General features: G+C 46.2%; 1 protein-coding gene across 1 annotated transcript in view; it reads right to left on the bottom strand.

The window, feature by feature from the left end:
• LOC119390410 (uncharacterized) overlaps nt 1–25,247 on the bottom strand; it is a 53,550-nt gene extending 28,303 nt beyond the window's left edge. The window contains exon 1 of the mRNA XM_037658023.2: nt 24,866–25,247. Coding sequence (XP_037513951.1) covers nt 24,866–24,925 — 60 coding nt within the window. The 5' untranslated portion in view covers nt 24,926–25,247. The remainder of the gene's footprint in view (nt 1–24,865) is intronic.
• Between the last annotated feature and the right edge of the window lie 2,545 nt (nt 25,248–27,792).

Raw genomic sequence — 27,792 nt, 5'->3', positions numbered from 1 at the left:
AAACAAAGTGATCCCTTCGTTCCTCAGTCACAAAACGTGCAACATTCCGCGTCAATGCTAATCGTTCTACAGTTTTCAAAGGAGTGTCTAGACAGAATTTCGGGCCGAGACCCAGCACTTTTTCCTCACGGTTATCCAAGGGCACATTCCCTAGCACCAGGGGTTTTTTGTCAGCAGGCCTGCACTTCTTGGCGACTTGAAGATTTGGACGGACATTGTTCCACAGAAGCTCAGTGAGTCTTTCCGTGTGGGCAGTCCACTGTCGAAACAACCCCAAGTTCAGCCTACCCGTTCTCGGAGACACGCAGGCCACCTTCAAGCTGTCTCTGAAGTGTCGCTCTTGGCTTTTACACTCGGCACGGACCATCTTACACGTCCTCGTCACATGGCCGGGCGAAGGCTTTCAGTTGTGAGTAAGCGCTTGTGGTGTTCACTTTCTTGTCCTCGTCTTTTTTGCGCTACTATTACACCATTAGGAATTAGTTTGCCCGAAACGTCGCGAAGGAACATATATTATGACGGTAATATGTGAGGGGGGCATATTTTCAACGACGTTGGGCTGCAAGCTAGCCAATCTCGCCGTTTTGCGCCAACGTGAATAAGAGCAGGACGCCATAAAAAAGCAGAGCCAAGAATATCGAATAACAAATTAACATCTTTAGATTAGTATTTGAAAATAGAAAAACGATAAGGAATTGCGAGTGGAAGGAAATACCACCTGAGGAGGACGTGTAATAGCTGAACCGACGACGTCTACCGTGTTACGCGTGTGCTGCATCACCAATCGAGACCGTCAGTTCAAGCGACTCACCTCGCTCACTTACTTACGTAAGATAGTTTCTTATTCTCACTTAAGGGCAGCCATCGTTCGCAATAGCGAATAACCTTATTAAATGAGGCGGTCGTGGTGGTAGTAGTAGTAGTAGTAGCAGTAGTAGTAGTAGTAGTAGTAGTAGTAACAGTAGTAGTAGTAGTAGTAGTAGTAGTAGTAGTAGTAGTAGTAGTAGTAGTAGTAGTAGTAGTAGTAAACTTTATTTTGCTTTGTTTTGCTTGTAAATTCCCAGAGGGTGGAGCCCTCAGTCCGAGGCCTCGTTTGCTGCGGCTATCCGGCTGCCATCCGGCTGCTATCCGGTGTTCTCAATTAGACATCCTCTCAGGCCCGCACATGAGAAGGGAGGTCCGAATGTATGCATCTGGTTTATTTTTAGATGTGAAGCAGCTTATGGCGGAGTTCAATCCGGTGGTGGTGGTGTGCGGCGTGACCACCCTTACTGCGCATGCGCATCTTCCTCCCACTTCTCTCCTCTCCTACGCTCCCCCCTCTCGCGCCCCTGTCGACCGCGTTCCCCGCTCGCCATGTGACAATTAACGGCCAGGCTAGAGGGAAGACACGACGCACGTAGCGTTCCTCTTCGCGTTCCACGACGCTTTGAATGGATGGATACAGCTTACGGCGCGGGACTTCGCCCCAGCTTAAAAACCTGGCGAGCCAGCTCCTAAAAAAAATTGTACCATCTACCGCTTAAGCGAACCATCTCCCCGCTGCTTCGACACATGGTTTCCTTTAGTGGGAGATGGTGTAATTTTTTTTAACGTAAGTCTGCCTGTGGAAGTAAGATAGGATGCGGAGGGGGGACTTAGCAATACTTCAGTACTATTGGTTCTGTGTTCTCAAAAACGTCGCTACACAATTGTTCGTAACAGACAGTTTCGGACAATATTGAGGCCGGCCATATCATTATTTATAATTTCTGCCCCTGTTCGTTTTGTTGCCTACAAGATAGTAGCATAACAAGTCCGTTGTCACGCACGATCTTTCAAGCGCTACCAGCGTTCTGATGTGCATCTTTAAGCACATTCCTCTTTGTCAATTCAGAGTGCAGTTACCTATGCTCATAACTGGTTTGGCCTATTAGCATACACCTCTTTAGGGAAGCTGTATATTCAGAGAGCAAATAAGAACTGTCAGTACTGTTTATTAAACATCGCTCAAAACGGTCGAATTACATTGATGCGTTCATCAAGATTATGTGCCGGATTTTATGCCCTCTGAATACGAGGGAAACGCGCAAGTCATTACATAACGCTAAATCAGCTTAAGATGCTGTCAAACCTGGTTAGGATGACAGCCTCCATACCTCAGGGACAGCGCCAGCGAGTTGCGAAATAGCTAGAGAATGCTTAACGACAGACCAGCGGCTAAATGTCATTTTGATGCTGTTTACAATCCTTCGAGCTTAAATAGATTCAAGTAAATGGCCCGGGTTTTTCAGGCCATGTTATCCGAATATTCTCAAAGGAGCGCGCGTGATCTTTTATAGAAGCTCAAAAGCGAACGGTTACGTAAGGTGGTAGCCCTCGCCAGCGAGCACCTGGTGCTTCGATCGTTTAAAGTGAAAAAAAAAGAAAAATTGTGAGCGAGAGCCGTAAACTGCGCACTTTTCTATGCACGTAATTCTGGTGTATGCGCGTGAAAGAATCGATGACATTACCTTAAAAAAAAGTGGAGAGAGCCACAGAGTATTATCGGAATAATAGCTTACAGCTTAATATCAGATTATCCACCATGTTCCATGTCCTGAAACACCTGGGAAAACTGTTGTTCAGAAACACCTCAAGCTGCCGTGAACATATTAAAAGTAAAGCTCCCGCAGCCATGGACTCAACGTTGAAAGCTCAAAACTTTTCGCAAGTTTCACATTCTGGTTACGAAATGGCACGCAGGGAAGACTTAAAGAAACATGGCTCGTGCAGCTGCATCAAACAATATTTATTCATCAGGTAAAACAATGCGGGATTATCTGCTAAAAAAGCATCTTCCATTGCCGCCGTACGTCTTAGCCTGCGTTGAGACGGCAATGCGTTTATATTTTCCTCGCTGCTGCCACATCGGTCTGGAGTTTAGTTTCGGGAATAGACTCTTTGTAAGTGACGATAGCATAAATGTTTTCCATCGTAGCATCTTTTTCTTTTTTTCAGGAGTGCTCACAGCCATACCTGCAGCCCTACCACAAATTTTCAGAAAGAGATTTCCGCTGGCTTGTCCTACAGCAGGTCTAAACTGCTAGCTTCCTTCAATTCGGGGGCTTATCAGATAGACAAGTAGTGCGTCGTGTCTGTGATAGCGCTGTGGCTTTCTCTCAATTTCATTGACCCAAGCATCATGGGACATTTTCGGGTTTTTTTTTCTGTTTTCATTTTTTGAGTGTATTCAAGGAGTTACCATTGTCCACGTTTCTCCACACGAATCGTTTTCCATAGTCTTCTCGCCTGTCCTTTTTTTTTTCGGACAAAGTTTTTTCTCGTTATAGTACATCAATTATTTTCAGTGCCACTTAGCCTGCGGCATATCATGGTCAAGGCATAAATTTGCCATTTTTGGATCGCCCGTACACAATGTTTCTTTACGTTCTGTGGATACCACATATTTCTTGTCGGGTGTTGTTGGTGGGCTGGTGATCGTAATGTATTTAATTTAAAGCGGAGAAAACTCTGACAATGTCATGTACTTCGGTCTTTGCGATCTCTAGTGAAAAACTTCTTTCATTTTTTCTGAGCGCACGGAGAAAACACATTCGTCATGAATACCTTATTCGCTTCCTCGATTGCAAGTAATTATTCGAGTTCATGTTTTGCACATTTTCTGCCATTACTATGCGCCATAATCTGTTTGACCAAACGACATCCTTATTCAGAATACTGGACTCTGTCCTTGACTAACACCATACCGAAAACGCTAAGTAGTTTGCTGCCGCACGTCTACCGCGCGCGCTAATCTTTCTACTCCTGTTCGTGCGCTTGCGCTTATATAGTATTGGCAAGCATTTACCTTGTACTTCAATGCGCGTCCCTGAAGCGGGCCACTGGTCTTTCACATTGCGTGCACGTTAGCGGCAAAGACCAACGTCGGACAAAATGGAGCCTGGAAACGGCACGTGCCAATATTTTGCAACTTTACCTGCTGCACGCTACACAAAGATGATGAATGTATAAGATAACGTCAAACGACCAACTGAACGCGGCCGCCTTTAAGCGCATATGTGGGCACTTGCCCACAGTCTCTATGTTAGGCTGGCGCGTGCTACTGAGGCAATAAGTTAATATCAAGGATATGATCGGCCCGAAACCCTCGGACCGCAAACCTAATTGCTTCGAAAACAACCAAGAGCGCAGGCCTTACGCAACAGTGTTATGCAGAAATTACATGACCACAATCAACCGCAAATGCAAGCGCGAAGGTCGCAAAGCGTGTGCACAGAAACAAAAACGTGCCGCGTAAGCGCCAAAACGCGCATTGCCAGAACGAAGGGGCGCAAGCAGTGTAAACACTGCTAAGATATTCATCCCGGTCTTTGTTGCTGCTTCTTCCACGCTTGGCTGAGTTCCTTCGGCGTAAGGAAGCATGCATGCACGTGGCGGAGGGGGTGCTGCATTGGGCAACACTGTGCTTATAGAGAGCAGTCTGGGCGGCCTCGTATGGCGGCTGCGCGGCCGAGCAAAGTTTGTTGACTCGGGGTCCCCGACAGAATCGTGACGGCAATGTCAATTATGCTTTGGCGGCGCGGTGGCCCGTCATCGGGTCACGGAATCTGCTTCGAAGACTTGAAGCTTGCGTCGTTCCTGCACTCTGCTTTGAGATTTCTGGAAGCCATAGCTCGACGAAAACAACACGAAAAAAAACACGCCCTCTTGGATTTTAAAGATACGTTGCATTTCCATGACCTCAATGAAAAATTTCCATGGCCTCAATGCCACGCGACGTCACCAATTACATAACCATGTCACGTTGCCATGACGTCGCATGACCACGTTACATGATTACGTAATAGATGAAGTCACGTAACATTGAGGTTTTCATGACGTCACACAAAAACGTCACATATGAATACAGGAAGGTGATGGATTTTGCGATCGGATCTTCTTAGCCGAATGCATAAGGGAACTTGGTAACTTTTTCCAAACTGTCTAAATGATCTGGCCATCAGCAGAACTAGCAACCGCTGTCGCTCTGTGCTGCTCGAACTCGGCGGCGAGACACACAGGCTTGTTCGAGCACTGCGGACTGATTACACCGCCGTGTGCTCTGGCAGATGTCGGATGTGGCATGAATATGTGAACCCTATCTGAAAGAAGAAGGCCTGTCACATATTCAAAAATTATTCAGAGCCGTGGCTGCTGTTTCTTCCTTCACTTCCTAATGAGTTTGTGTGTGTGCGTGTTCGTGGAAGGAGGGAGGGGGAATGCTCAGAAAGAGAATGTAGCTTATACGGCAGTGAGCCAATGTTATGAAATTCCATCGTCGCTCGCCGTTATCTATCTATCTATCTATCTATCTATCTATCTATCTATCTATCTATCTATCTATCTATCTATCTATCTATCTATCTATCTATCTATCTATCTATCTATCTATCTATCTATCTATCTATCTATCTATCTATCTATCTATGCATGCTAGAACGTCAACATCAAACTCCGCAAACACACAGCGTATGACGACACACCATGACATCTAGTCGACGCATCGCTCACGTGGTGGCTAAAACGGTGACGACGCATGTTTGCACAGAAAAGTATCGACAGGTCTCTAAAAAATCTACGCATAATCTCATTTTGGCGTTGAGATGCATGGGCGCTAAAGCGCAAGCTGTGTCCTTCCCTAGTACGCTGTTTTCGGGCGGCGTCGGCGTGGAGTGTTCCTTCTTATTTCCAGCGTTCGTCAGCGTCTTGAACGGCACCTTCAGAAGGCGTATCCCGCGACGTTGGGCACTGAACTTTCGCGAAGTCCAAATGGTTCGCATGTGCATGATTTACCACGTCGGCTTTACATGTTAATTGTTCCAGAGAGGGCATTTACTCCAACACCGCGAAATGCAACGAAGTCTTCATATAAACGGCTATTTGTCCTACGTTTTGCACCGCGGGTGCAGCGCGTTCATATGGTTGATATGTATTCATATTCTGCAAGTGCGTTGTCTGTTGTCCAGTGGTTAAGACACTCTTAAGTTAAGTGTTGTGTGGTTAAGGCCCGGGTAAAAACCAAGCCCTGCGAAGAAAGTTTAATTTTGCTTTACTCACTTATTTCGTTATGGCGGTAATTGTTTTACGTGACAGTGGGACGGACAGTTTTCTCCTTAAGTCGTCATGGAAATTCTTGCGCATTTAGTAACATTAAGGGTCCTCAGGCTTTGTGTCACTGTAGCTAAACGAGGGAGATTGTATTGGACTCAAACAAACTTTATTTGGGCCTGAAGTTAGGCGCGCGCGCGCCCGGACGATGGCCTAAGTCGTCTTCGGGGTTGCCGTTATTCGGCGCGGGTCTCCGCTCGCCGTTGCCGGCTCGCTGGGTCCCTGCCTATCGAGCGCCCCGAGGACCGGTAATATGCAAGATGGCAAATTCCTTGTAAGCAAAGGCGCAAGTATACAGTACTTAAAGACTTGCATGCAAAAAAAAAAAACAAAGTCATGTAGAACCTATGCTGTTCGACCAATAGGTGTGCGTGCTTCAGAGAAATTTCTGAGTGCGCCTTGTACCTACAGGTCTCTTGTCGTCGAATATCGTTTTATTAAGCAGAGGAGAGCTGCGCCTACTAGTACCATTTTGTTGGCCTTTGAAGATTTGGCTCGCTAGCCTATAAGGCTGGAAACGGAAAACCACTCACAGTACATATGTGCCCAAATATGTGAATCTTCGCTGTAACATTATTTCTTTATTGAGTTCCTTGGAAATGCAAGTACCACCTGGTCTCTTATCTATTTCACATAGCATTCTGAAAGCCATGCCGCAGTCATGGTCATGCAATTACAAATGTCTAGCTAGTGAATATTAAGTTGAGCTCACATAAGTAAAACAAAAGTTAAGAAAGTTAAAAAGTTAATATAGGTAGACTATTCATTCACGACGACTCTCGCGATGGCAGTTGTACGTAAAGAATGCTCTTTCGTCATTCCGTTGAAATTATTTTGAGTGTAATGATAGATTGTTGGCATGCGCTAGCAATGTAATAGCGGTCATGGTCAGCAGCCGCTCAGGCTGTAGGACACCTAAAACATATCCAATAAAAAAGGAGGAATACCGATGTAAAGGAGACCGCGGTGGTGTGCGTTTATATGTCGTAAATCGAACAAAACAAGGGGGGGGGGGCGGTGACAAACTCACTTAAGTATACGGACCTTCGTCTTCGGAAATACGATCACGGTGCACAACTCGCTTATGCTAACTCCGCTTGCGGCTGCATCTGCGTTCTCACCTGCAGGCTAAGTTCTCTTTCTTCTCCCTGAATCGACGTGCGAGCAAGATTCCCGCTGTCGTCGTTAATCTACTATCCGCCCACTCTAAGGCCTTCAGAAAAACTAGGAGTAGTGCACGGGAGACCTTTTACGAAGTTAGGCCGGATTAACGACGAGCCCCTTCATACCGACATGCCTGTCTTTACAGCGGCAGTTCGCGCGTTCTTTTGTTCACTCATCTGCCTCTTTTTTTTTCTTACCGCTGCGCCGTACAGAGCGGCACTCGACTAACTTCACCTCGCTGTCATGCTCAAATTAGCATAATGGAAATAAATTTAACGGCACAGTAATGGCATATAGTCACACGCGTGTAGAATATACGAACGAGTTAACATTGCTCTTACGCAACTGTACCGCACTCTCATTGCCTTTAAAACTCCTCTTCCAATCAGCAGAAAAAAAGTGTTCTAGAAAGACTCGCGAGGAATGAGGAGCGCAGTCTCTTTAGAAGGACGCGAAGTTGAGAAAAAGAAAGCAGGGAGAACCGTGGGAAGTGGCGCGCTGTTTCTGGTATTGGTTGTTGAAATTATTGGCCGAGAAAAAGCACTGCTAGCAGAGCCTTGCTGTTGATAGACAATCAATTCCGATCCTGGTGTATGTAAATTCGGAGATTCCAATTATGTGGGAGGTACTTCGAACGCACGCAGCCAAAAAAAATATGCTAAACGAAAAACGCACAGCAGATTACGCCTAACAAGCACTGATTGATGTCTTTTAAGGTGGGCTGCATGACCTGTTTAGTTCTCTCGAGACCTTGACAAACGTTGTGTATTACGGCCGTGATTTCGAAGTATTACGTAATGGAAATGCATTGGTGCCTCACTGTCTTTGAATGTTCTTATCGCATTACCCTATTGTGTCTTCTCTTCATCCCCTTATTGGCGACAGATTTAGGCGAGATATCTTGTTCACTGCTCTCGGGAGTCAGCCAACGCGCACAATTTAGCGTGCTTCTATTTTCAGTAGCAGCTTTACTTTGGTATAGCATCTCAGAGATTAGCAATATTTTAATCACGTGCTGCGTGACATTAGCTGTTACTTCAATTTATGTTCAATGCTTCAAGCGGAAGAGGAGGCGCAGTATAGGCAGAGACGCGGTGTAAGCCAATTCTCATACCCGATGGATGCCCCATGCTCGAGGATTGAGGTAATATGAAATAACTGATAAGAGATTAAGACATTACCCGAAATTTTCGAGGGAACAGAATCAGTGCGTAATACATCTGCGGTTTAGTGCGCGACATTTCCATTGCCTCTGTCTAAGTTCACTTGTACACAAGAACGACAACTCATTCAACGCCTGTTTGCGTCGAGGACAGTCTCGTCCAACGTCTGCGTATTCTTCATTATGACAAAGGGCGCACTTGTAAAGTCGAACAAAGACATTTGAAAGCTATATTGCAGGTGCGCGCATGAGTGCAGTACATAAAGCGAAAGTATACGGACTATTTTGAAGGACGCTAAGGCCCTTCTTTATGCTACCTTGTAAATAAACACAAGGAAAGCCTTCCTTGCTATTCAACTGCGAATACACATCACTCCCGGCGCTACAGTTGGGCATGTTTATTTCGCAGAAAAGCAAATGCCTGCTTGTCACCCACTGTGCCTGGTTATATAGTTTCCATATTGTTGTCCTGGGGAACGCAAGACTGCGGGTTCAATTGTGGCCTCGGTGGACGCATTTCGCCTGGTAACAATTCCTTTAAAAAATCAACGCTTGCGTATTTAGACACAAGCGTACGTTGTATAACACCTAGTTGCTGAACGTTTATTCATCATGCATACCATACGCGTGCTCTGTAATGACATCTTCAATTCGTCGCTGACATTATCCGCAAACCGACGTAAGCGTGAGTGGCTAGAGTGGTGGTGGCTCATGGTGTCTCACAGCCACATCAACACTGGTTCATTATTGCTGTAGCCAGGGGCATGCTGCATGCTTCGCTGCCAGTAAAATTTATGTTAGTGGAGTAAGCGTGGACATGGGCATTTCTAAACTTTTATTTCAACAACATTAACTGTCTCCACGTGGGAGCGCCCCGCAGTGTCACCCTAAGGGGTGGCACTTCTCCGGATCTTAATAAAGTACTCCGTACCGTATTTCAACAACATTCATGAAACACAATAAAGGAGTGCGTAACTGCGTTTGCAAAAAGAATGAAAGGATATCACTACATCATTCGGAAAACCGTTCTTCCTGAAACACCGTCGCGTACACCGAGATACCGGACACGCCTAAACTCTCTATTGTAATTGTGGCGCTCAAAACCACAAGGTTTATTTTTTTTAGCATGTCTTTATCGCTTGTGTAATCTTACTTCCACTGTATATATGCGTGTGACAATTTGGCGCCCCTCTTCTAATAGACATGTTTCTGCAACTGGCTCACCATTATGCATTCCTATGCTCCAAGCGCTACGAACGCATTCCATCAAGGGCGGAGAAGGAGGATCGCTTACACGTAGCATACTGCTTGCACGTTTCAAAAACGGGAGTGGTAAAAATTGATTCGTAGCATTCCAACCCCTATAAAGCTCTTTACGGTCCCTGGGCTGATTGATCGAATTACAAAGTACCGGTGGTCAATCAATCAATCAATCAATCAATCAATCAATCAATCAATCAATCAATCAATCAATCAATCAATCAATCAATCAATCAATCAAGAGAAAAAATTGGCCTAAGCAAAAAAGGAACGCATCTGCGCGGCGCGCTCTTGAGTTTTGTATTTGGTTCAAATTGCGTATATGCTGGCACTCCACCAATTCATATAATTTTCAGCTTATCCGGTACAGTTGCTTTTGTTTTTCTTTGTTATACGTATGCGTTTGCCGAAATATCATGAGCTTACTACGAAAAAAAAAAACAATGTACTGTTTGAAGTTTCTGGTGCGGGTTCTTTATTTTTACAGTGCGAGGGCACATAATTAGGTCATCCGTGCAAAACTGAACGCTCTGGGTTCATATCATATGCGGTCTGGGTAAGTAACGCAGAAACGAAAAACGTTATCCTTGAGCAAATTATAATGAATTTTCTGCGTTGTCAAGTTCAGCGCATTGCGCTAATCTGATGAGTCGCCAAAATGTTGCAAGAATGAATGACGTACAACTGCTTGTCTACAGAACGAGGGTGAAAGAAAATAAAAGTTCTCAACATAAAAGCAATGAACAATGTTCTGGTATAAGTTAACTGTATGATGCAACTGACTTTCGCACGACGTACCCCGTGATGAATTTTGGCTATGAAGAAATGGACAACACCGCGAGTGGTTGACAGTATAATTAGCTATGTGTTCACACCTCCGAAGCGCAAAGCCGATGTTTCCACCATGTGCACTCGGAGTATCACAATTTCAAGCCGTGGTTTCTGTGTCTAACCAGATGAGTTCATGCAAGCTTCTCCAGGTTTGGAACGCTGCTCTTGCAAACTAACACTGAAGTTGCGGGAACATTTGCAGCTTTCGGTTACTAGGTGTTGCGCTTTCGCGAAAACTTGTAAAGACAGACAACGGTTAGGTGCGCTTCTTATTTGGTGCATTCTCGTGTCAATCAGAAAAGCGTGCGCCTACTCTTTAGGTAATGCTGATGAAATATTTACTGTGCAACTGTACCGTTATAATGGACAGTCACATGTTTTTATAAACGACAAGTTGGGTTATGTTCCAGTGCGATGCATAGAAGCTCTCTGTGTTTAAACTACAGCCGACAACTATCACTGAATGGGTTTCTATTACTGTTGCTGGACTTGTGTAAAACTTTACGGCAGCAATTTATGTAGTGACAAAGGAGCATGAGAGCAACCCAAGTTCCGTGAGGCTATCAGTACACAAGCCAACAAAAACAGTGTCTTAAAGACATCGGAAAATGTTGCGCGATGCTTTAGAGACCTGTCACAGCTTAGTCGAGTTTACGTGAATACAAGAACCGAGCATAAGACTTCTTATAGTGTTAGTGACATGTAACACGTGATTTCTTTGACCAACAGGCACTTCGATGCGGACAAAATGCAAGAAAACCAATGCACGTGTAAGTAAATGAACGTTATAGAACCACAGAAGGCCAAAATAATGTAGGGGCCTCTCAATACTGCATGCCTCATAGTCAAATGGTGGTTCTGGCACCTCAAACCTCGAAAATTATTATTATACTAATAGAATGCGACTCAAAACAGCTCCGGCTATAACGTGTGTTCGGCTAAGGCAAGACGCACATGTGTGTATCTCTAACAAAAAATTAGCGCGGCTTGCGCGAAGTCGTACGCAAGGCTGGGTCATGGCAGAGCTGTTGGGCACCTAGCTGGTGCTTGCTTGGCTATTCTTTTACCCTCTCACGTCTTTCCTTTTCCCACTTCTCGCTATATATACTATGCTATACTATACTATACTATACTATACTAGTACTGTACTGTACTGTACTGTACTGTACTATACTATACTATACTATACTATACTATACTATACTATACTATACTATACTATACTATACTATACTATACTATGCATGGCTATGCTTACTCTCTAGTGGATTTGGTGGGACATGTGACGCGAAGCAGTGCATCGTATGCACCGCTGATACCAGCTCACGAAGAGCTAGGACATGTAGTCGCTCGAGTGAAACGTGGACAATGTAAGGTGTGAACACATGTTAGCCAAGTCACGGCAAAGGCGAACTAGCTGTAACGGAGTAAGCTGGACTAGATAACGCAGCCTAAATACCGTTATTCCTTAGCATGCATGCCCATCGAGGTAATGCAATTTCAACCTCGGCTTTTACGGTTCTGTCTGTTTAACACTGTGAAATGAAGCCCGCTGCACGTCACAATGGCAATGTTGTCCACCATGGGAGCCCTAAGCCCGGGTCGCTTTAAATCTTGCCGGACAATCACTAAAGTTGTGTCGATCCATATTAAAACTCATTCTTCAGAAGCAAAGGTCACTCAAAGGAATTCTTGACAAGTCGGATGTATTGTCGAATAGATGGACAGCTATTCGCTACAAAAGCACTCTCAGAGAAATGGTGAACGTTTCACACAGTCCCACCAAAGTGGCGTTGCACGCCTTCGTATCACACCCAACGAGTTAGCCAGCGCGTTCTACCAGCTGCGCACAGTCTTTTACTCATGTCTTACGCTAGGTTGCTCTCTGTAAACAATCACGTTGTTTATAAATATCTCAGAGATTTCTTTTTGTACCCACGGTGTAAGGTGCAATATTAGTGCACCAGCCGCTGATTACGAAACGAGCACATTCTGTGCACGGCTGGATGCAAGAAAATTAATCAGTTCTGATTTTATGCGTGCGATAACTCACGCGTAATAAGTAGCAGGAGTAATTACAGAGAGCGCGGCGTTTGGTGAAACGAGCGACTGAGGGTGGGAAAAGTATGTCCTTAAGCAAGCGCGTTTCTTTAATACGCGCGACGCTTCATTTCCGCGCAAACTGTCGAATCTATCGCGCTTCGCTTATCAGCTGGATCTAATCAGTAAAGTGCCGGAGCATGAGTTAACGCTTGAGTGACCGCAAATAATCAGCTTTCGGTTGTGCCTCGCGTCTCAGATATCGCTAGTGTGCGGTTTATTTCGCCATTAAAAAAAATATTTAGCCGCTCAATGAACACGCAATTTCTGCCTCCCAATCTTAGTTTCGATTCGCTTATGTTTCCGATAGCTTTCAAAGAATAACGTAATTAGATTTAAACACTTCGACTTGATGACCAGGAAGCACTAACAAATCGCATGCAGAGCAGAAATTTGATTCGACGTAGAGTACAGAGCGAGAAAGAAAACATTTTATTTTAAAAAATATATAAACCAAGCATGTGGGAGGGAGTCCTAGTACGGGGTCCCTATGATGATCTCGGCGACCACCCGGGCCCACTGAACCAAAGCCTGGCGGAGCTCGGGATGCCCGTCGCATAGGGCATCGTCCCACAGCTCTTTGGTGCGGAAGGAGTGCAGGATAACTGGAAGGGGAGGGAATAATTTTGCGGCGCACGCCACCGTAACATGGAACGCGGTTGGGGAGCTTCCACAGCCCGGGCAAGAGTCTGCGTAGCGGTCAGGATGAATTTATGCATGGAGAGTAGGTTAGGGAAGGTATGCGTTTGAAGTTGGCGTAGTGCCACATCTACCTCTCGCGAGAACGACGGTGGTCGCGGGTACATGGTCTGTCTAGCTCTTTTATAGTGTGTTAATATATCTCGGTGTGTGAGTGGAGGGCCCACTTGATCTGGACTCTCGGCCTCGCCATGCCGGGCAGCTCGGGGGCAATTTCTCGAGTGACTGCGTGAGCGCGATCATTACCGCGTGATGAGGCATGGACAGGAGTCCAGAGCAAGTGGACACGTTGTGGGCTCGATGTGTCTATGTTTGGTGTCTTGTGTAGGATGTGGTGAGCCGCCTTGGAGAAGCCGCGTCCCATCAAAAAGGATCGGCGTGCTTGCTGCTAATTGGTTAATATATACACCTTTCTAGGAATCTGAAGAACGTGTCTTGAAGCAAGCGCGACACCAAGGACTTCGCCGTCTGTAGGTGTAGCACTCTGCAGAGAAGCGTCATGCTCAGTACTCATGTACCGGGGTAGCGGATGCACCTTTATGGTTCTATGGACCCAATTCGGCAGAGCGATGGCGGTGTCCCCGACGTCATTGTGCAAGACTGGGCATCCCAGTCTCGCGAGCAGGTGCCGCCCAGTGAATGTCAGCAGAAGGCGTTGTCTTTGGCTGGTCCAGTGAGCTTCCAATAACTCACTGAGGGTGTCATGCGTCCCTAGGGCTAGCAAGCGTGTCGTGGCGGTGTAGTGTTGAAGGCCGTGCGCGAGCTTGGTCGCCTTTCACAGCATTACGCCGACCCGCATCTGCTCTGACTAGGTAAGTCTGTGGAAGGGGAGATGGCAGGTGATGCGACTGATCACACTGGCTTGCGTAGAACACGTGCTTTTACGGCGTCTGCAACTTTTCCTCGAACGACAGTCATTCGTCTTCCACTCACTGTACGGATTTCGGGCACATCTCTTTACGCAGGACGTGCTTCTACAGCTCAAGGACGAGGTTATGGGCCTTCCGTCGCGCACCCACACAAGGGCCATCCTCGCCCTTGATCTAAAAGGGGCATTTGATAATGTGGCACACGATGCAATCCTGCAGAATGCCGCAGAATCACATTGCCGCGGCCACATGTATATTTACATCCGTTCCTTTCTGCGCGACAGAACAGCCACCATCGGGATAAGGCGACACTGTTCGGACACGATCCGCCTTGCATGCCGCGGCACTCCTCAGGAATCACTTCTGTACCCCGTCGCGTTTAAAATTGCCCTAGCAAGACTACCTTAGCTGCTCGATCAGATTCTCGATGTCACCCATGCAATTTACGCGACGACATCACGATCTCGACGACGCGAGGGTCAGACGGGGCCATGCAGGATCGACGGTAGCAGCCAGCCGATAGCGTTACCGCCTACGCACGATAGTGCAGCTTGACCTGTTTCCCTCAAAAGTCCGTCCTTGTTCTCATCCGGGCGCGTAGCATTACCCCTCCACCCAATATCACGGTGCACGTGGATGGCGTTCCCGTCCCCCATGTAGAGCATGCTCAAATACTTGGACTACACGTTTGAACAAACAGGATAGCAAACTGCACTGTCTCTCTCCTGTCCCGACAAGCCGAACAGATTCTCGCCATGATACGACGGGTTTCAAACAGGCCCTCGGAACTTCGAGAGCGGGACGAAGAGTACAGATCGGTCTGGAAGTGTTAAATTACTCGGGTAGTTGTTGTTTTTTAGATGGTTGCGTTTTATCACGCTTCCGGCAATGCATAAATTAGCTTCCAGTTCTGTAAACGCCACCTCGTTAATCAAACCTAACTACGAGTTAATTAAGTGGCGTTATAGTGACCTTTTCACATTGCCGTGTGAGTCGCCTTTGCCGTCTGAGTCGCCTATTTTTCTAGGCAAGTCTATTATTTCTTTGAATGCCGTTTTACGCTTCCGGTCCGGGACATCTAGGTTCAGATTAGCGCTTGAAAGTTAGAAAACATTCACACCGCCAACGCTTTAGGTTCATTGATTCATTGATTTTACTTTGTGTTTAACAATAACCGCCCTAGAAAGCGAACTAGCTGCCTGACACGCTAGTCTACGGAAAAGTTAGCATTGTATTAATTCAGCTAGACCATGCTTGTCACGCCACGTGTAATCCGTTGTAGAAAAAACGTCCCCACGCAACAGTCTTTGTTGTACAAGTGGAGCAGCGCACAACTCTTCTGAATAAGTTCTGAATTCTCTTAATTACTGTGCACAATACTTATTCGCACTGCCATGTCACATTGCGCCTCCATGGCATGCGGCATAACACTATTGCCGGTGAAACACCATACACGCGATGGCTTGCTTCTGTAGAGTGGATATTATACACATCCCCTCTATTCATTAACTCTGGTCGTGCTTTGCTTAATTCGTTCATACGCGGTGCGACTCACTCCGTGGAATGAAAGCCGTCTATTGATATCGGGAAACAACAACATGCTTTCTTCTGAGTTATATGGTACATGTTGGGATTCCACTGAACAGCTACTAACGCTCGTGCACTCAATATATACGGCAGCGTACGTGCCAAGACAATCACTCTGCGACAATCACTCTCGCACCAGCGAGTTCATAACATCGTAGCGCTAACCAACAAATATACGCTGTCGATCGGTCTTTCGCGCAAATATACAATCACAATTATAATTACACCCCCAACTATACACTACACAACTATACACTATATACAATTATACGCCCAAAATTATCGTTGACTGCCAGGAAAACATTGCATCGCGTGCTACCAGAATTGATTCGTCTTGAGTGCTGGCACTGTCTCAAGTTCAAAGTTAACAAATTCCAAACAACATTCTCAAAGTAATGACTGTCTTACTGGCATTCAGAGGGCGACCTGAGTCTTACCACCAGCCTATCTCTGGTAACACGCGATCGTCTGTTTTTGCCGGGTCTACCAATTTTATGGGTAGCAGCCTGGTGTATGTTCGTTGTGTTCCAAATCTAGTATTTTTTAACGCGATAGCGTTAAAGAGCTCGTATCGCAGAAATTCCGCCGTCGGCGTCGGCACCGTTGGTTGTGAGCGAAAAATCATCATCTTGTCCGTGACCGAAAAATCGAAAAAGCTGCAAATAAAATAAATAATAAAAATGATGGGTCCGAGTGAGAATCGAACCCAGGCCGTCTGCGTAGCAAGCAGGTGTTCTACCGCACAGCCACGCCTCTGCTTGGAGCTGCACTGAAAGTAACTTGATGCTTCCCAAAAATACGCGTACTCTATACAGGTGTCACAGTACGAGATGTAATATGGCAGTAATATTGCGTCCTACAAGCGTATGTACATTGCCATCGGGCGTCACACCACGTCAATATCATAACGACTTGGTGGTTTAAAGACAGCCACCCATTACAAAAGGCACACACATTACTGCGCGTATTCCCTTAAGATCCCGTAGTGGGTGCATCGCAGCTTCGAAAAAGTTTCTCGCTCCTAATTGCTCCTTGTTGAAAGCATGCTACCCATTACATAAGGCACACACCTTATTGCGCGCATTCTGTTAAACACTCGTAGTGTTCGAAGTGCGCAACAGGGGCAGGATATTGCTATAGCGTTCAACTCTTAAAGGCGAAGCTTAAGCGTCCCCCAATTTTTTTCTCGGTATTGGAACGGAAGAATCTGTTGAACAGAAAACGAACATAAGCGTCGCCATGTCATTGTCTACAGCGGCAAGAGTGTCATGACGAGGAATAAGAAGAGTCGAAGATGCCTTGCGTAATGTCATTGAAACGCACGGTACGTACATGTCCATCAGCTATCATTGTCGTGCATGGGAAGGGGAATCAGGTAGGTGACAAGAGTGGAACTGAGCTGTGCGCATCGGATAGAGTACAACAGCTTTCAATGTTTCCTAAAGTTTTGTCTTATTGGCTTTCTAACAAAGCCGCTTTTGTAGCGTTAGCTACACTGGCCTAGCCGAGCCAGTTTCGCGTGGCTCCTCACGAGCCGTGCTGCGCACGCGCGAGGATCAGTGATGTCACACAGCTGGCGCATTGGAGCCGGCACCTCCCGCGCACTCCGCCGCTGCCGCGCGCGACTCGCTGCCGCCGGTCTGCGCTTTCCAGAGGAGTGACGTCGTAGCCGAGGTAGACGCACTGGCGCCGGCGCGCGCGCAGCTATTCGCCTTCGCTGTGCAGTCGCCGTCTGACACTGCGCTGGAGACGCTTGATAGCGCCTTTGACTGCCGTTTGCCAGTGTGGTTTAGCCATGGAGAAGGAGGGCGCAAATGCTGCTCAACGGCGCAGAGGAGCGGAGAAGCTTAACTCATCGAACCGCGAAGTAGTTGCCTGGCAAAATATACATGTGCCACATAATATGTATACCATGTGTGCGTCATTGGAGCAGCAGTAAGCATGACAATCAAGCTAATCGTAGACTATAAGGAAAGCTAAGAACAATCAGCTGAACCTTTGCTAACGCTACGTTATCCTGGCATAACCGAGCTAAGCCACTGCAACATTTTTTTTAACAGCGAACCTGCTAAAGCTGGCAGCAAGAAGCCCCTTAACAAGACAGCCCTGCGGCGCCTTGCCTGTGCTAAAAATAATCAAGCCGCCGCCAAGCCGTTGTCGTAGCGACCGCCGCAGTTTCTTACACCGTTGTTCAAGCAGAGCGATTTCAAAACATTCAAAGAGTGGCAAGCTTTGCGTTTATTCTGGATCCGCCCGTGGCCGTCTCTTGGCTGGCGCTTCTTCGGCCAAGCACGTTGGATTCAATCGCCGCCGGCGTTGGGATTCCCGTGCTGCAGCACGACGAGGTGAGGATCCACCAGCTTTTCTGTGCCGAGGTTTGTGCAACTTAGTGCAAACTTCCCGCATTTTTTTTTGCTCGTGCGGCCCCGCTCGAAAGAAACTGCCGGACTAACCTTAAATAATGTTTATTCATTCATTCATACTCATAAGGCAGCCGCCGCTGTTCAGTACAAGATAAGCCCGTATTCTTTCTTTCTTAAGTTCATACTCTTTTTTGAGTGTTCGGGCTTACCTCTGCTATAGTGACGACTTTGTTTTCTTTGTTTTGTCGCCTGCTGTCGTCAAAGACTCTTCTTCTCTTTCATTCTTTAGCATCCCCTTTCCCCTACCGAAGTACACGGTAGCAAACCGGGGGCTTGCTCTGGCTAACCTCCCTGTCTTTCCTTTATCTTTCTCTCTCTCTCTCTCTCGGGCTTATCTTGTAGACAGATTGCCAAGAAATGACACGTGGTTGGTGACGTGCTTCCCAATGCACTTATCTTCGGTACGTGAAGGAATTAAAACTTATTGTTGAGAGTAGCGCCCGTGTGTCCTCTGTGTCTGTCGAATGAAGCGAGTGATTGAGATCTCTTCCACTAGGCGCCGCAACAATCCCAGCTGCTCACTATATGAAATCAGTCAATTTTAATTATTGACCCTTACATTTCATCAGTACTTCTCTTCAATTACGCCCTGGCATCGTATATATATTCTTCATTACTGTAAACGTGAACCGGAATCATGCATTTCTATTTTATAGCAGACGTTTTATGAATATTCAGAAAAACGGAAGTAAGTGCTCGACCGGATATGCTTGAAAGAGAAACGAGAACGTCACTCGGTGGTCGTGCCACTAAAAATATATATCAGGAATAATTTATTGGGCGGGACGGTTAAGTCTTGATTCCTGAGCGCCGAACCAATTAGTGAAGTTTGTCATTTTTGGGGGGAGGCGACGGCTGCGCCTGGCATAAGACTTGCGCAAGATTCTGAGCTGCGCTTTGGTCAGCGAGACATTCGTGAAAGCGAAAGCGAGCGATAAAGATGAGCGAGGTGGTGGGTCGGGGAAAATGGACAATTATCTTCGCATCCCTTTTTCTTTTTTTTTTTTCTCGCTTAATCTGGTCAGAGGGAGACTCGTTAGGTGGGAATTAGACGCCGGCTACCGACTGCGTGCCAGGACCTCCTGTTCGCTCGCGTGCACGGTTCATCTGCATCCGAGAACAATTAGCCGTACGAGATAAGACAGCACCCGGTGAAGCATTTAGTTCGATGCAGAACTCGTTGCCTTCGTACATCGGCTTCCTTTCTTTGGGTGCGGGTTGTAATCCGCAGTTCGAGCCGAAAATATTGAAATCCTGGCTAGGTTATAGAGACGCTGTAGAAGTCTATCGACACGTTTACCGGTTGTTTCCGAAACAACACGTTAACATTAATTTCGACGCTGCAAAATAGTTGAATAATGTGCCCACTGATAACATCAAGACACGTTTGGCGAACACTTGCGCATTACTTTACCAAATTATGCTCCGCCACGGTGGTCTACTGGTTATGGCGCTCGACTACGGACCCAAAGGTCGCGGGATCGAATCCCGGCTGCGGCGGCTGCACTTTAGATGGAGGCGAAAGTGTTTGAGGCCCGTGTACTTAGATTTAGGTGCACGTTAAAGAACCCCAGGGGATCGAAATTTCTGGAGCCCTCCACTGCGGCGTCTTTCATAATCATATCGTGGTTTTGACGACGTTGAACCCTAGATATTATTGATATTTACCCAATCTTAAACGTTTTTGAATACTTTACCATTTATATGTCTGATTGCGTTGATGACAATAGCGTCTTTATCTCTATGGCTGTGCAGACACAAGCTAGCACATAACCTTGGTGACGAGCCTTAGGTTTTTACCTACGTCCCTTCCAAAAAGCAGTATTTCACGTGACGTAGTCTCCTATTTTCAGATTTCTAAGATTCAATACTTTACGGATTAGAATCTATCTATCTATCTATCTATCTATCTATCATTCCTTACGCTGCTCGTACACTCTGTTTGTCGTCTATATCTTCTTACGCAATTTCTTACGCTCTCCAACTTCATATATTTTGCAAAAACTGCATCAAAACTTGGATATAAACTTTTAGACCCGCAGCGTCAGTATTTAAGCCACATAAGGTCTCTATTTAACGTATTCGCAAATAGTGACCTGGTATGTAAGATTTATTGCATCGTGAAGTGAATTAAACACTTGTTAATAATTGATGCTATGGTTATATAATTCACTGAACGCCTTATTCCGCAATACCCCGTCCCCAAGCCCCACTTTTTATTTTCCTAGTGATAGAAACAGGCCGCGATTCTCAACAAACGTGACAGTGCACTTCGCAAAATTTCAGTTACTTCGTAATGCGTTATCTGTATTAACTTCTATTGTATTGTTTCTAGTTTGCAATGTTCGCACTCAACGCTATGTTCCGAATTTCAAATTGTCGTCATTAATTGAAGGTTTGCAAGAGTAAGTTGCGGCTCCTCTGGAGACACCGCAACTGCAACGAACAGCCGAATGATACTCGGGAAGCGTACATCCATACGCGCATATCTCGGTAAAGAAGAAAATATGACCGAACACTTACGCATACCCACCCTGTTCTAAGCAAGCTTGGACCAAATGCAGCATCACTCTAAAGCGTACGTTTATAGTCGATTCAATCTTGAGTTCATGGACAACAGCCTCTTAAAATCCTACACCATTTATTTCTCAGTTTTTCATGCCGCATCCTCAAATTATTGAGACTGTGAAACGTCAAACCCATCCGTACAGCCGTTTTTTATATGTATCAATGCATTGTAGTACCGTTCGTTTAGTTGTTACAGATATAAAACGGCGATGGTATCAACAGCACCAGACGGCGGCAACTAAACGCATTCGCAACGTTGTCTACAAGACACCCCGCTTTCCCCCCTTCCTCAGTTTTCTTATTCGTCATGATTGTCTTTGTTCGTCCATGCATGATGCATCTGCCTGAGTTCAGCCTGGAAGGCATTGGAATAGGTTTTAACAACTCGCCCAAGTTCACGTGCTTCTATCGAGGGCGCACATGCTATTGGAGATATGGGAAAGGCATGCGCGCCACGCTCTACAGTGGCCTGAGGTATACGTCATATATGCTGCCTCTACTCAGTAATTAGGCAGGCCGCTTGCAGCCAAAGCAAACAATCAATTTGTTCCTAGAATCACCACGCGAGGTCATACTAAGTTAGTCTTTTTTTACAGTTTACACCATTTACTTTCGAAGTATGATAACTATACCAAGCAGCACCGAACACCGCACATTTCTTTCACGGATTTTATAAGTAATTCTGCCTTTCATAACTAAACTGTCCACGTTTCATAAAGTCCATGAGTGTGTGCGCGAACCCGAGTGGTCAACTAAAAAAACATATCAGACCGAAAGAAAAGTCTTGTTTCAGATGGTGCACGTAAAACGGAGCCTATGTGCGAAATTTCGTGTTTGGCATATGACTGAGAGCTTCACGGAAATCTCCCTAAAAAAATAGCAGTTTTTAACGCAACAATACAACGTCGCCTTTCCCACCCGCAGGAAGTGGCGCATGATAAGGGTATAACATAGAATGTGCGGCTCATCCACGTGACTTTAAACAGGCGGGGGCGCCGAGACAACTCGGAGGCAGACTGCCTTATCTACGTCGTAGCGAAAATCTTCAGTTGCACCCGTCGTACAGTTGGTTACTGTTTGAAGGCTTCTAACAAGCCAACTGTCACTACCAGGCCTGTGGTGTTGGCATGCTTGCTTCACCGGTGTACATTACTCCCGCATAATGAACCTAAGGAAACCTACGCATCGCTGTTGTTAGTCTTTAGTTCGGTTACTAGAGAAGTGTAATCCTAATGAACCGTTTAGCGACCCCTTGCGGTATGCTTGTAATCACCCACAGGCGTGTACGTGGGAAAACACGAAAATTCGGTTCACAGGCATCCCTTGTAACATGTTTAAACACGCCAGACACTGCAAGTAAAGCAAAACAAAGGTGTGCTGTGCAAGCTTACTCGGTTGGTCTGAACGCTAAATAGTTGGAATACCTGGCAACAAACACAAATTTAAATACTGTTACACTTTTGTAGAGCGACTTGAACACACGATCACCTGTGGTATATGAATGAACGTGCTGCGAGCGTAGCGCTGACTGTCTGTTTTATTCTTCTTTTTCCTTTTTGCTAATCGCAAAAGTAGTCAGGCATATGTGGGACTTCGATTGCCTCACCTGTCTACTCCTCTTTTATCTTTTTTTCTTCTCCCTCTTTGTCTGTCTGGTCGAACAGGCGCAGAGCCGCCGCCGAGGCATAAGCCATCCGTCCCATTGTTACGTAAGCTTAAGCTGTTGCAAATACTGTCGTGCCACTGCAGCTGAAGGTCGCTCCATGGTCCCTTTCACGTTTAAAGAGCTTCCGCGATTTTGCCCACTCCGCGTCCCAGAAACCTAACGATGTAACTGCGAGAGTACGTCTTTTGTCCATGTTAGACCGGTTCGTACTATTCAGACCACTAGCGTCCAGCGTTCTTAACGACACTCCGTTGGGTGCTATTAGCGCTGATGGCTTCCCTTCTGCGAGGGAATAGCGGAGGTGTTTATCAAGCATGAGGTAATTACGTTGAAAGCATGTATGTGCCGTCGAACTAACCATTCAATTTAATATGCGTTTTACTATTTTGCGTCTCATCATCGTGACACAGGTGACAAAAGGCGTAGCAAGAAATTTGTTCTTCAAACGTTAGAGTCAAGACCGGTGACCCATGATGGCTGGTGACTAGTGCCCCAGTGGCTCGCCATTGTAGTTCAGTGGCTTTGACGTTGCGGTGCGGCTGACGTATATCTACGGCTGCGAAATGGGAATACTTTTGTGCGGAATAATCATAGCAAATTGGGCGAGTTGGATTACGTTAATGGTTAACAGCGCAGAAGGCTTAGCCCCCGCTGAGGAACGTCAGGTAGTCTATATCAATATTGAGCCCTCCCCCACATTATCTTGTATTACTCACTGTGCTGTTTGTGAGAGCGGACGACACTAGCATATTAGCGTACAGATACATGTAGAGTAATGAGCTCCGTAACAGGGGTGGCACCAAGTTGACGCATCAGGGAGCGCAATGCGTGGCCAAACGTTTAAAGCGACGTAAGATTTCTCTGGCCCACACAAAGCAACCACATAAAAAATCACATCTTAAACGCCAAATTTTCAGCCCGTAGTATACTTAGTGACACCAACATTCGTTAATTCCAATATAAACATCAATATCCTCTTAGTACAATGTCACGTTGAGCAAAATAAAACGTAATAAAGCTCGGCCAATGGCATTTGTCACTGCAACCTTTCGTCACGATCATTCAAAATGCAAACATATAATGTGAACTAGGCGCACGCAAATCTACCGAGGTTCATCCTACACAATTAGGAGGCGCTATCTCGCTAGACGCCACATATCCGTGGGCTAGACGAGCCGCAGGGAGCTTCATTGTCTGGCTTCCGATGCCGGACTCCCGCTGCGTGCAACCTGTATCGCCAAGTGGGGGGTAAACGCGCTGACGTTACAGCTTTAAAAAACAAAACAGCCCGAGCAAGCCATGCAGAGGCATTTCGAATGAGAATGCACGTCACGCCATGTGACACGTGATACGTCTAAAACGTGAACTGACCTTTGCTTTTTATCAGCTTTAGGAGTCGTAATCGAGACGTCATTTATATAAATAAGCTAAAACATCAAACTGGTACTGTCCGATGCAACAAATGCAGCGCGTGACTACATCGCAGCCGTTCGTGCTGACTGTACTAAAAAACACTGCCGTATGATAGCTTGAGACAGTGCTCGGAGCCTCAAGTGCAACTTCGAAAGAATCACGCTGAAATATTAATCACCAGTTTACCTGGATAATGAAGATTTGCAGCCTGCTCTCCGCCTACTCCTGTATAGGCTAATTGGCTAAAAGGGTTAGTCCAGGCATGTTAGCAACAGAAACAATTGTACCAGAATTCCCAAGAAAAATGAGAAAAAGGTTTCTTCTGTCGCACTTCTGCGCAGTCCGTGGCAGCCGTCTTTTCAACGACAGCATACTTTTTCATCCGTGTGACTGATAGGTTTCAGAAGTAAAACTATGCAAGCAATAATCTTCGAAAAAGAAGCAATCGAAAAAATGTGCTGACTTCAACGGCAGAAATTCTCCTTTTGTCACCTATGGCCCAATACATTTTGTTGCTGAAAAGAGATGTCCTGATGCTGGCATTGAAGACGTGCCGCCAGGCCATTTAGGAATAGGAAAGATTGTCTTCACGTCTGGAAGGTGTTCCGAGGAAACAACTACATCAATGAAACCATACGACCCCCGCACGTAAATTACGCGTCTATTTGTGAGCTGCGAATTGATAATTATACGCAAGTGCGCGAATAGCAGTGTTTGGCTTTTCTTCAAAAACCTAACGCCTGGAAGACTGCTATAGAACTTGCGATCAGCGTTCTAACATCATCACTCTACAGTGTAAATAGACATTTCCGTATCATGAAGTTTCAGAAACGCAGCGTAAAGGCTCAAAAAGTCATCGGCGCAATTTTTTTTCCTCAAGAATTTTAAGGAGGCATATTTAAAAGGAGAGCATGAAAAACGTTCTTTACGTACTTCCCGGCACGGAAGATGTGCCGAATGTGCCAGATGTATTGAATGAAAGGGGTGGACTTACATTCAGAGAGGAGCACAGGAAGACGGCGAGCAGCAGGAACCCGGGGATGAGTTTACTCATTATTGAATCAGCTGGATCAGCAGCAAATGGTAGACGAGCTTCCTCGACAACTACGTTGTATAACGCGAACCTGTCAAAACTTGCGCGAACCTAATTTAAATCTATATGCGGCTTCGGGACGCTTAAGCGATGGCTAATCGAAAATAACTGCACGAAACTATAACGCCCTTCCTGTCTATAAGGGAAAACGTCCTGCGGGAAGAAACACTCTCGCGTCTGGCTTCAGGCACGGCCTGAAGACTTTGTGGCTTCACTGAAGGGACTCTCGCACACGAAGCAAAAAATGCAGGTAGAACGGGACCGAGTGCGTCGCGGGCGCTCTGAGTTTCGCGCTCACGCGGCGGCGCGCCTTTATGGAAGCGCGCGGTGCGCACCACGTGACCAAGAGTTGAGCGGCCAATCGTTAGGAAGCGAGTGTCGCCCGAAGGTGGGTGGAAATCGGGGGAGAAGTACGGGGAGTTTGGGGAAGAGCGGCCGTTTGGGGAGAGCAGGGGCTCGCCGCAGGATGGGGGAGGGTTTCTGTAAGGGGCTCCGTGCGTCCTCCTCCAAATGCGGCTCCCAAGAAACTCTCCCGTCGAAGCACACTATGAAGTCGCGACGCCTGTTGGCCCACGGTTACGCCCGCTTTCCTTTTCTCTTCTCTAGCGCACTTTTGTTCTTACTTTTTTTTGGGCGTTATGAAGAAGGATGAAATGAAGCATAAAAAGGTGCGATTCCTTGTAAAGGACACGTCTGTAGGGAAAGCAAGAGGAACGTTTGGATATGTAGTCGGTGTTCAGGTGGACGAGAGGGAACTGAAATGAAGTGAAGATCTATGGCGTCGGTAAGAACGTCAGCGTGACGACTCAGGAGAAGAAAAACGAGGTCAAACTGAAAAGAAAGAAAAAAGTATGACGGAGCTGTTTTGTGTGACAAATGTGAGCCATTTGTTGCAAGTGACACCAATGAGAGCACGTTCTCATAGGCACGATGAAAAGAAAAGATACGGAGCGATGTTTACCGATGAGTGACCGTAAACACGCGGAGGGTGCATGAAATATGCATCACGATTTAAAATGGGGAAATGTTCGTGAATATTATTTTTTGTAACTGTTTTCTCAAATCGGTTTGATGGATTACTCCGTCAACATGCTCCCGCGAAGTTGCAGGCGTCCCTATCTATTTGGTTTTTTTATGTTAGCAGTGTCGTTAAAATTCACAGGGATGCCAGGCAAAGATGTACGATGGGAATGGTTACGAACGGCTGCTATAGATCAGTATCTCCGACGCGCTTTGAATAAACAGCTTTGGCCGCACATGGTTCTGTGTAATGTAGTTTAAGTGCATCGAAGTCAACATTGATCATGTGCAAATGTGTTCCCTTCAGTTTCAACGGGCGCATTGTTTTCAACATCTCTGCTTTACAAGAAAAAATTATGCAGTACATTCAACATGAACGCTGTAGGAAGTGCAGAGCAGTGATTCGCCAAGTCCTTCAGCGACGAACTCAAGGGGCGTAAGCTGGGGGGGGGGGGGGCGGTGGTTGGTAAGACATTATTATGTGGACTTAAACTGTGCTTAAGACGACACAACTTAGAAGTAGGCAGTACGAACGCTGCCTGTGAGCGTCGCTGAAGGATCTGCGTTCCTTCAGCGACGCTCGCGTTCACGGGTGATGCAGTGGCGTCCTCTCAACCTCTTCATTTCTCCCTCCTCTCTGTCGCATCACTTCACCTCAATTTTATATCACTTTTCTCTCCATTCGCCATACTACGCTATGAACAGCTGTGTTATGCACAAGGCTAGATTGCAGGACATTACATTAAGTTCCAATGGATACCTGGCCATGCTGGTATTTCAGGAAACGAAAAAGCGGATGAAGGAGCCCGAAAGGGACCCCACTACCGGAATTTCAGAAGAATATTTTTCACTAAAGTCGACGCCTCGAACATCGCAAAAAAATATGCCTGTCAAGAAAAAGACCGCCTCTGGAATCTGCCGCTCCACCAAGATAACCATCTGGGATGCATTGACCCAGGAGTGAGAGCGAAAATTTCCCCGACACTTCCTCGCCAACTTGAGACGCGGTGCCATCGACTTCGACTGAACGTGGCATACACGCACAGTTATTTGTACCGCATAGGGCGCACCACTAGTCCCGGCTGTGATAAGTGTGGCAGCATAGAGACAGTGCAGCACACATTACTGGACTGCTCCGCGTACCGCGATGAGAGAGAATTGTTTGAGCGACAAATGGACATGATCTGCCACTATCGGTTAACAATATAAAACATATTAGGCCCAGCATCCGGCCCTTCAAAGCAGCGACGGGTTTTACAGTCACTGTTTAATTACCTGTCAAAAATTGGCCTTGTCGAAAAGCTTTAATGGTTGCATATTTCACATAGCAAAGTCTTAACTTACCTGACACCCTCGTTGTAAATATTTCTATCAGGTTCACTTGCGCATTTCATTTCTTTATATACTTTCTTTTTATAATTATTTCCTTTCCTCTCTTCTTTAGTCTGTCAATCCCATTCCCCATCCCTACACAGAATAGCATGCCAGCGCTATACAGACGCCGGCAAAAATCTATGCTTTTCCAATAAAGAGTCTCTCTCTCTCTGTCACTCCCCTCCTCCTCACCCTTACTACCCTTTCCCGCTCTCCTAGTACACCATACTATACTTTGCTATGTATACATGGTTTTGCCGGCTTGACGCCATACATGGCTGTGCAATGCTTTACCTTCTCCCTTCCTCCCTCCCCTCCTCCTCACACTCACTTATTTTTCCCACCCCCTTGCAATAATTGGCTATGTCATTGTAATTGCCTGCGTGACGCCAAGCGACGACATGATGAGAGTATACTCCCTGTATGCTGTACGT

The sequence above is a fragment of the Rhipicephalus sanguineus genome, chromosome 4 (assembly GCF_013339695.2).
Source record: "Rhipicephalus sanguineus isolate Rsan-2018 chromosome 4, BIME_Rsan_1.4, whole genome shotgun sequence".
In the NCBI taxonomy this organism is placed as follows: domain Eukaryota; kingdom Metazoa; phylum Arthropoda; class Arachnida; order Ixodida; family Ixodidae; genus Rhipicephalus; species Rhipicephalus sanguineus.
Note: the sequence above shows the minus strand (reverse complement) of the source record. Positions and strands in the feature narration are given on the sequence as shown.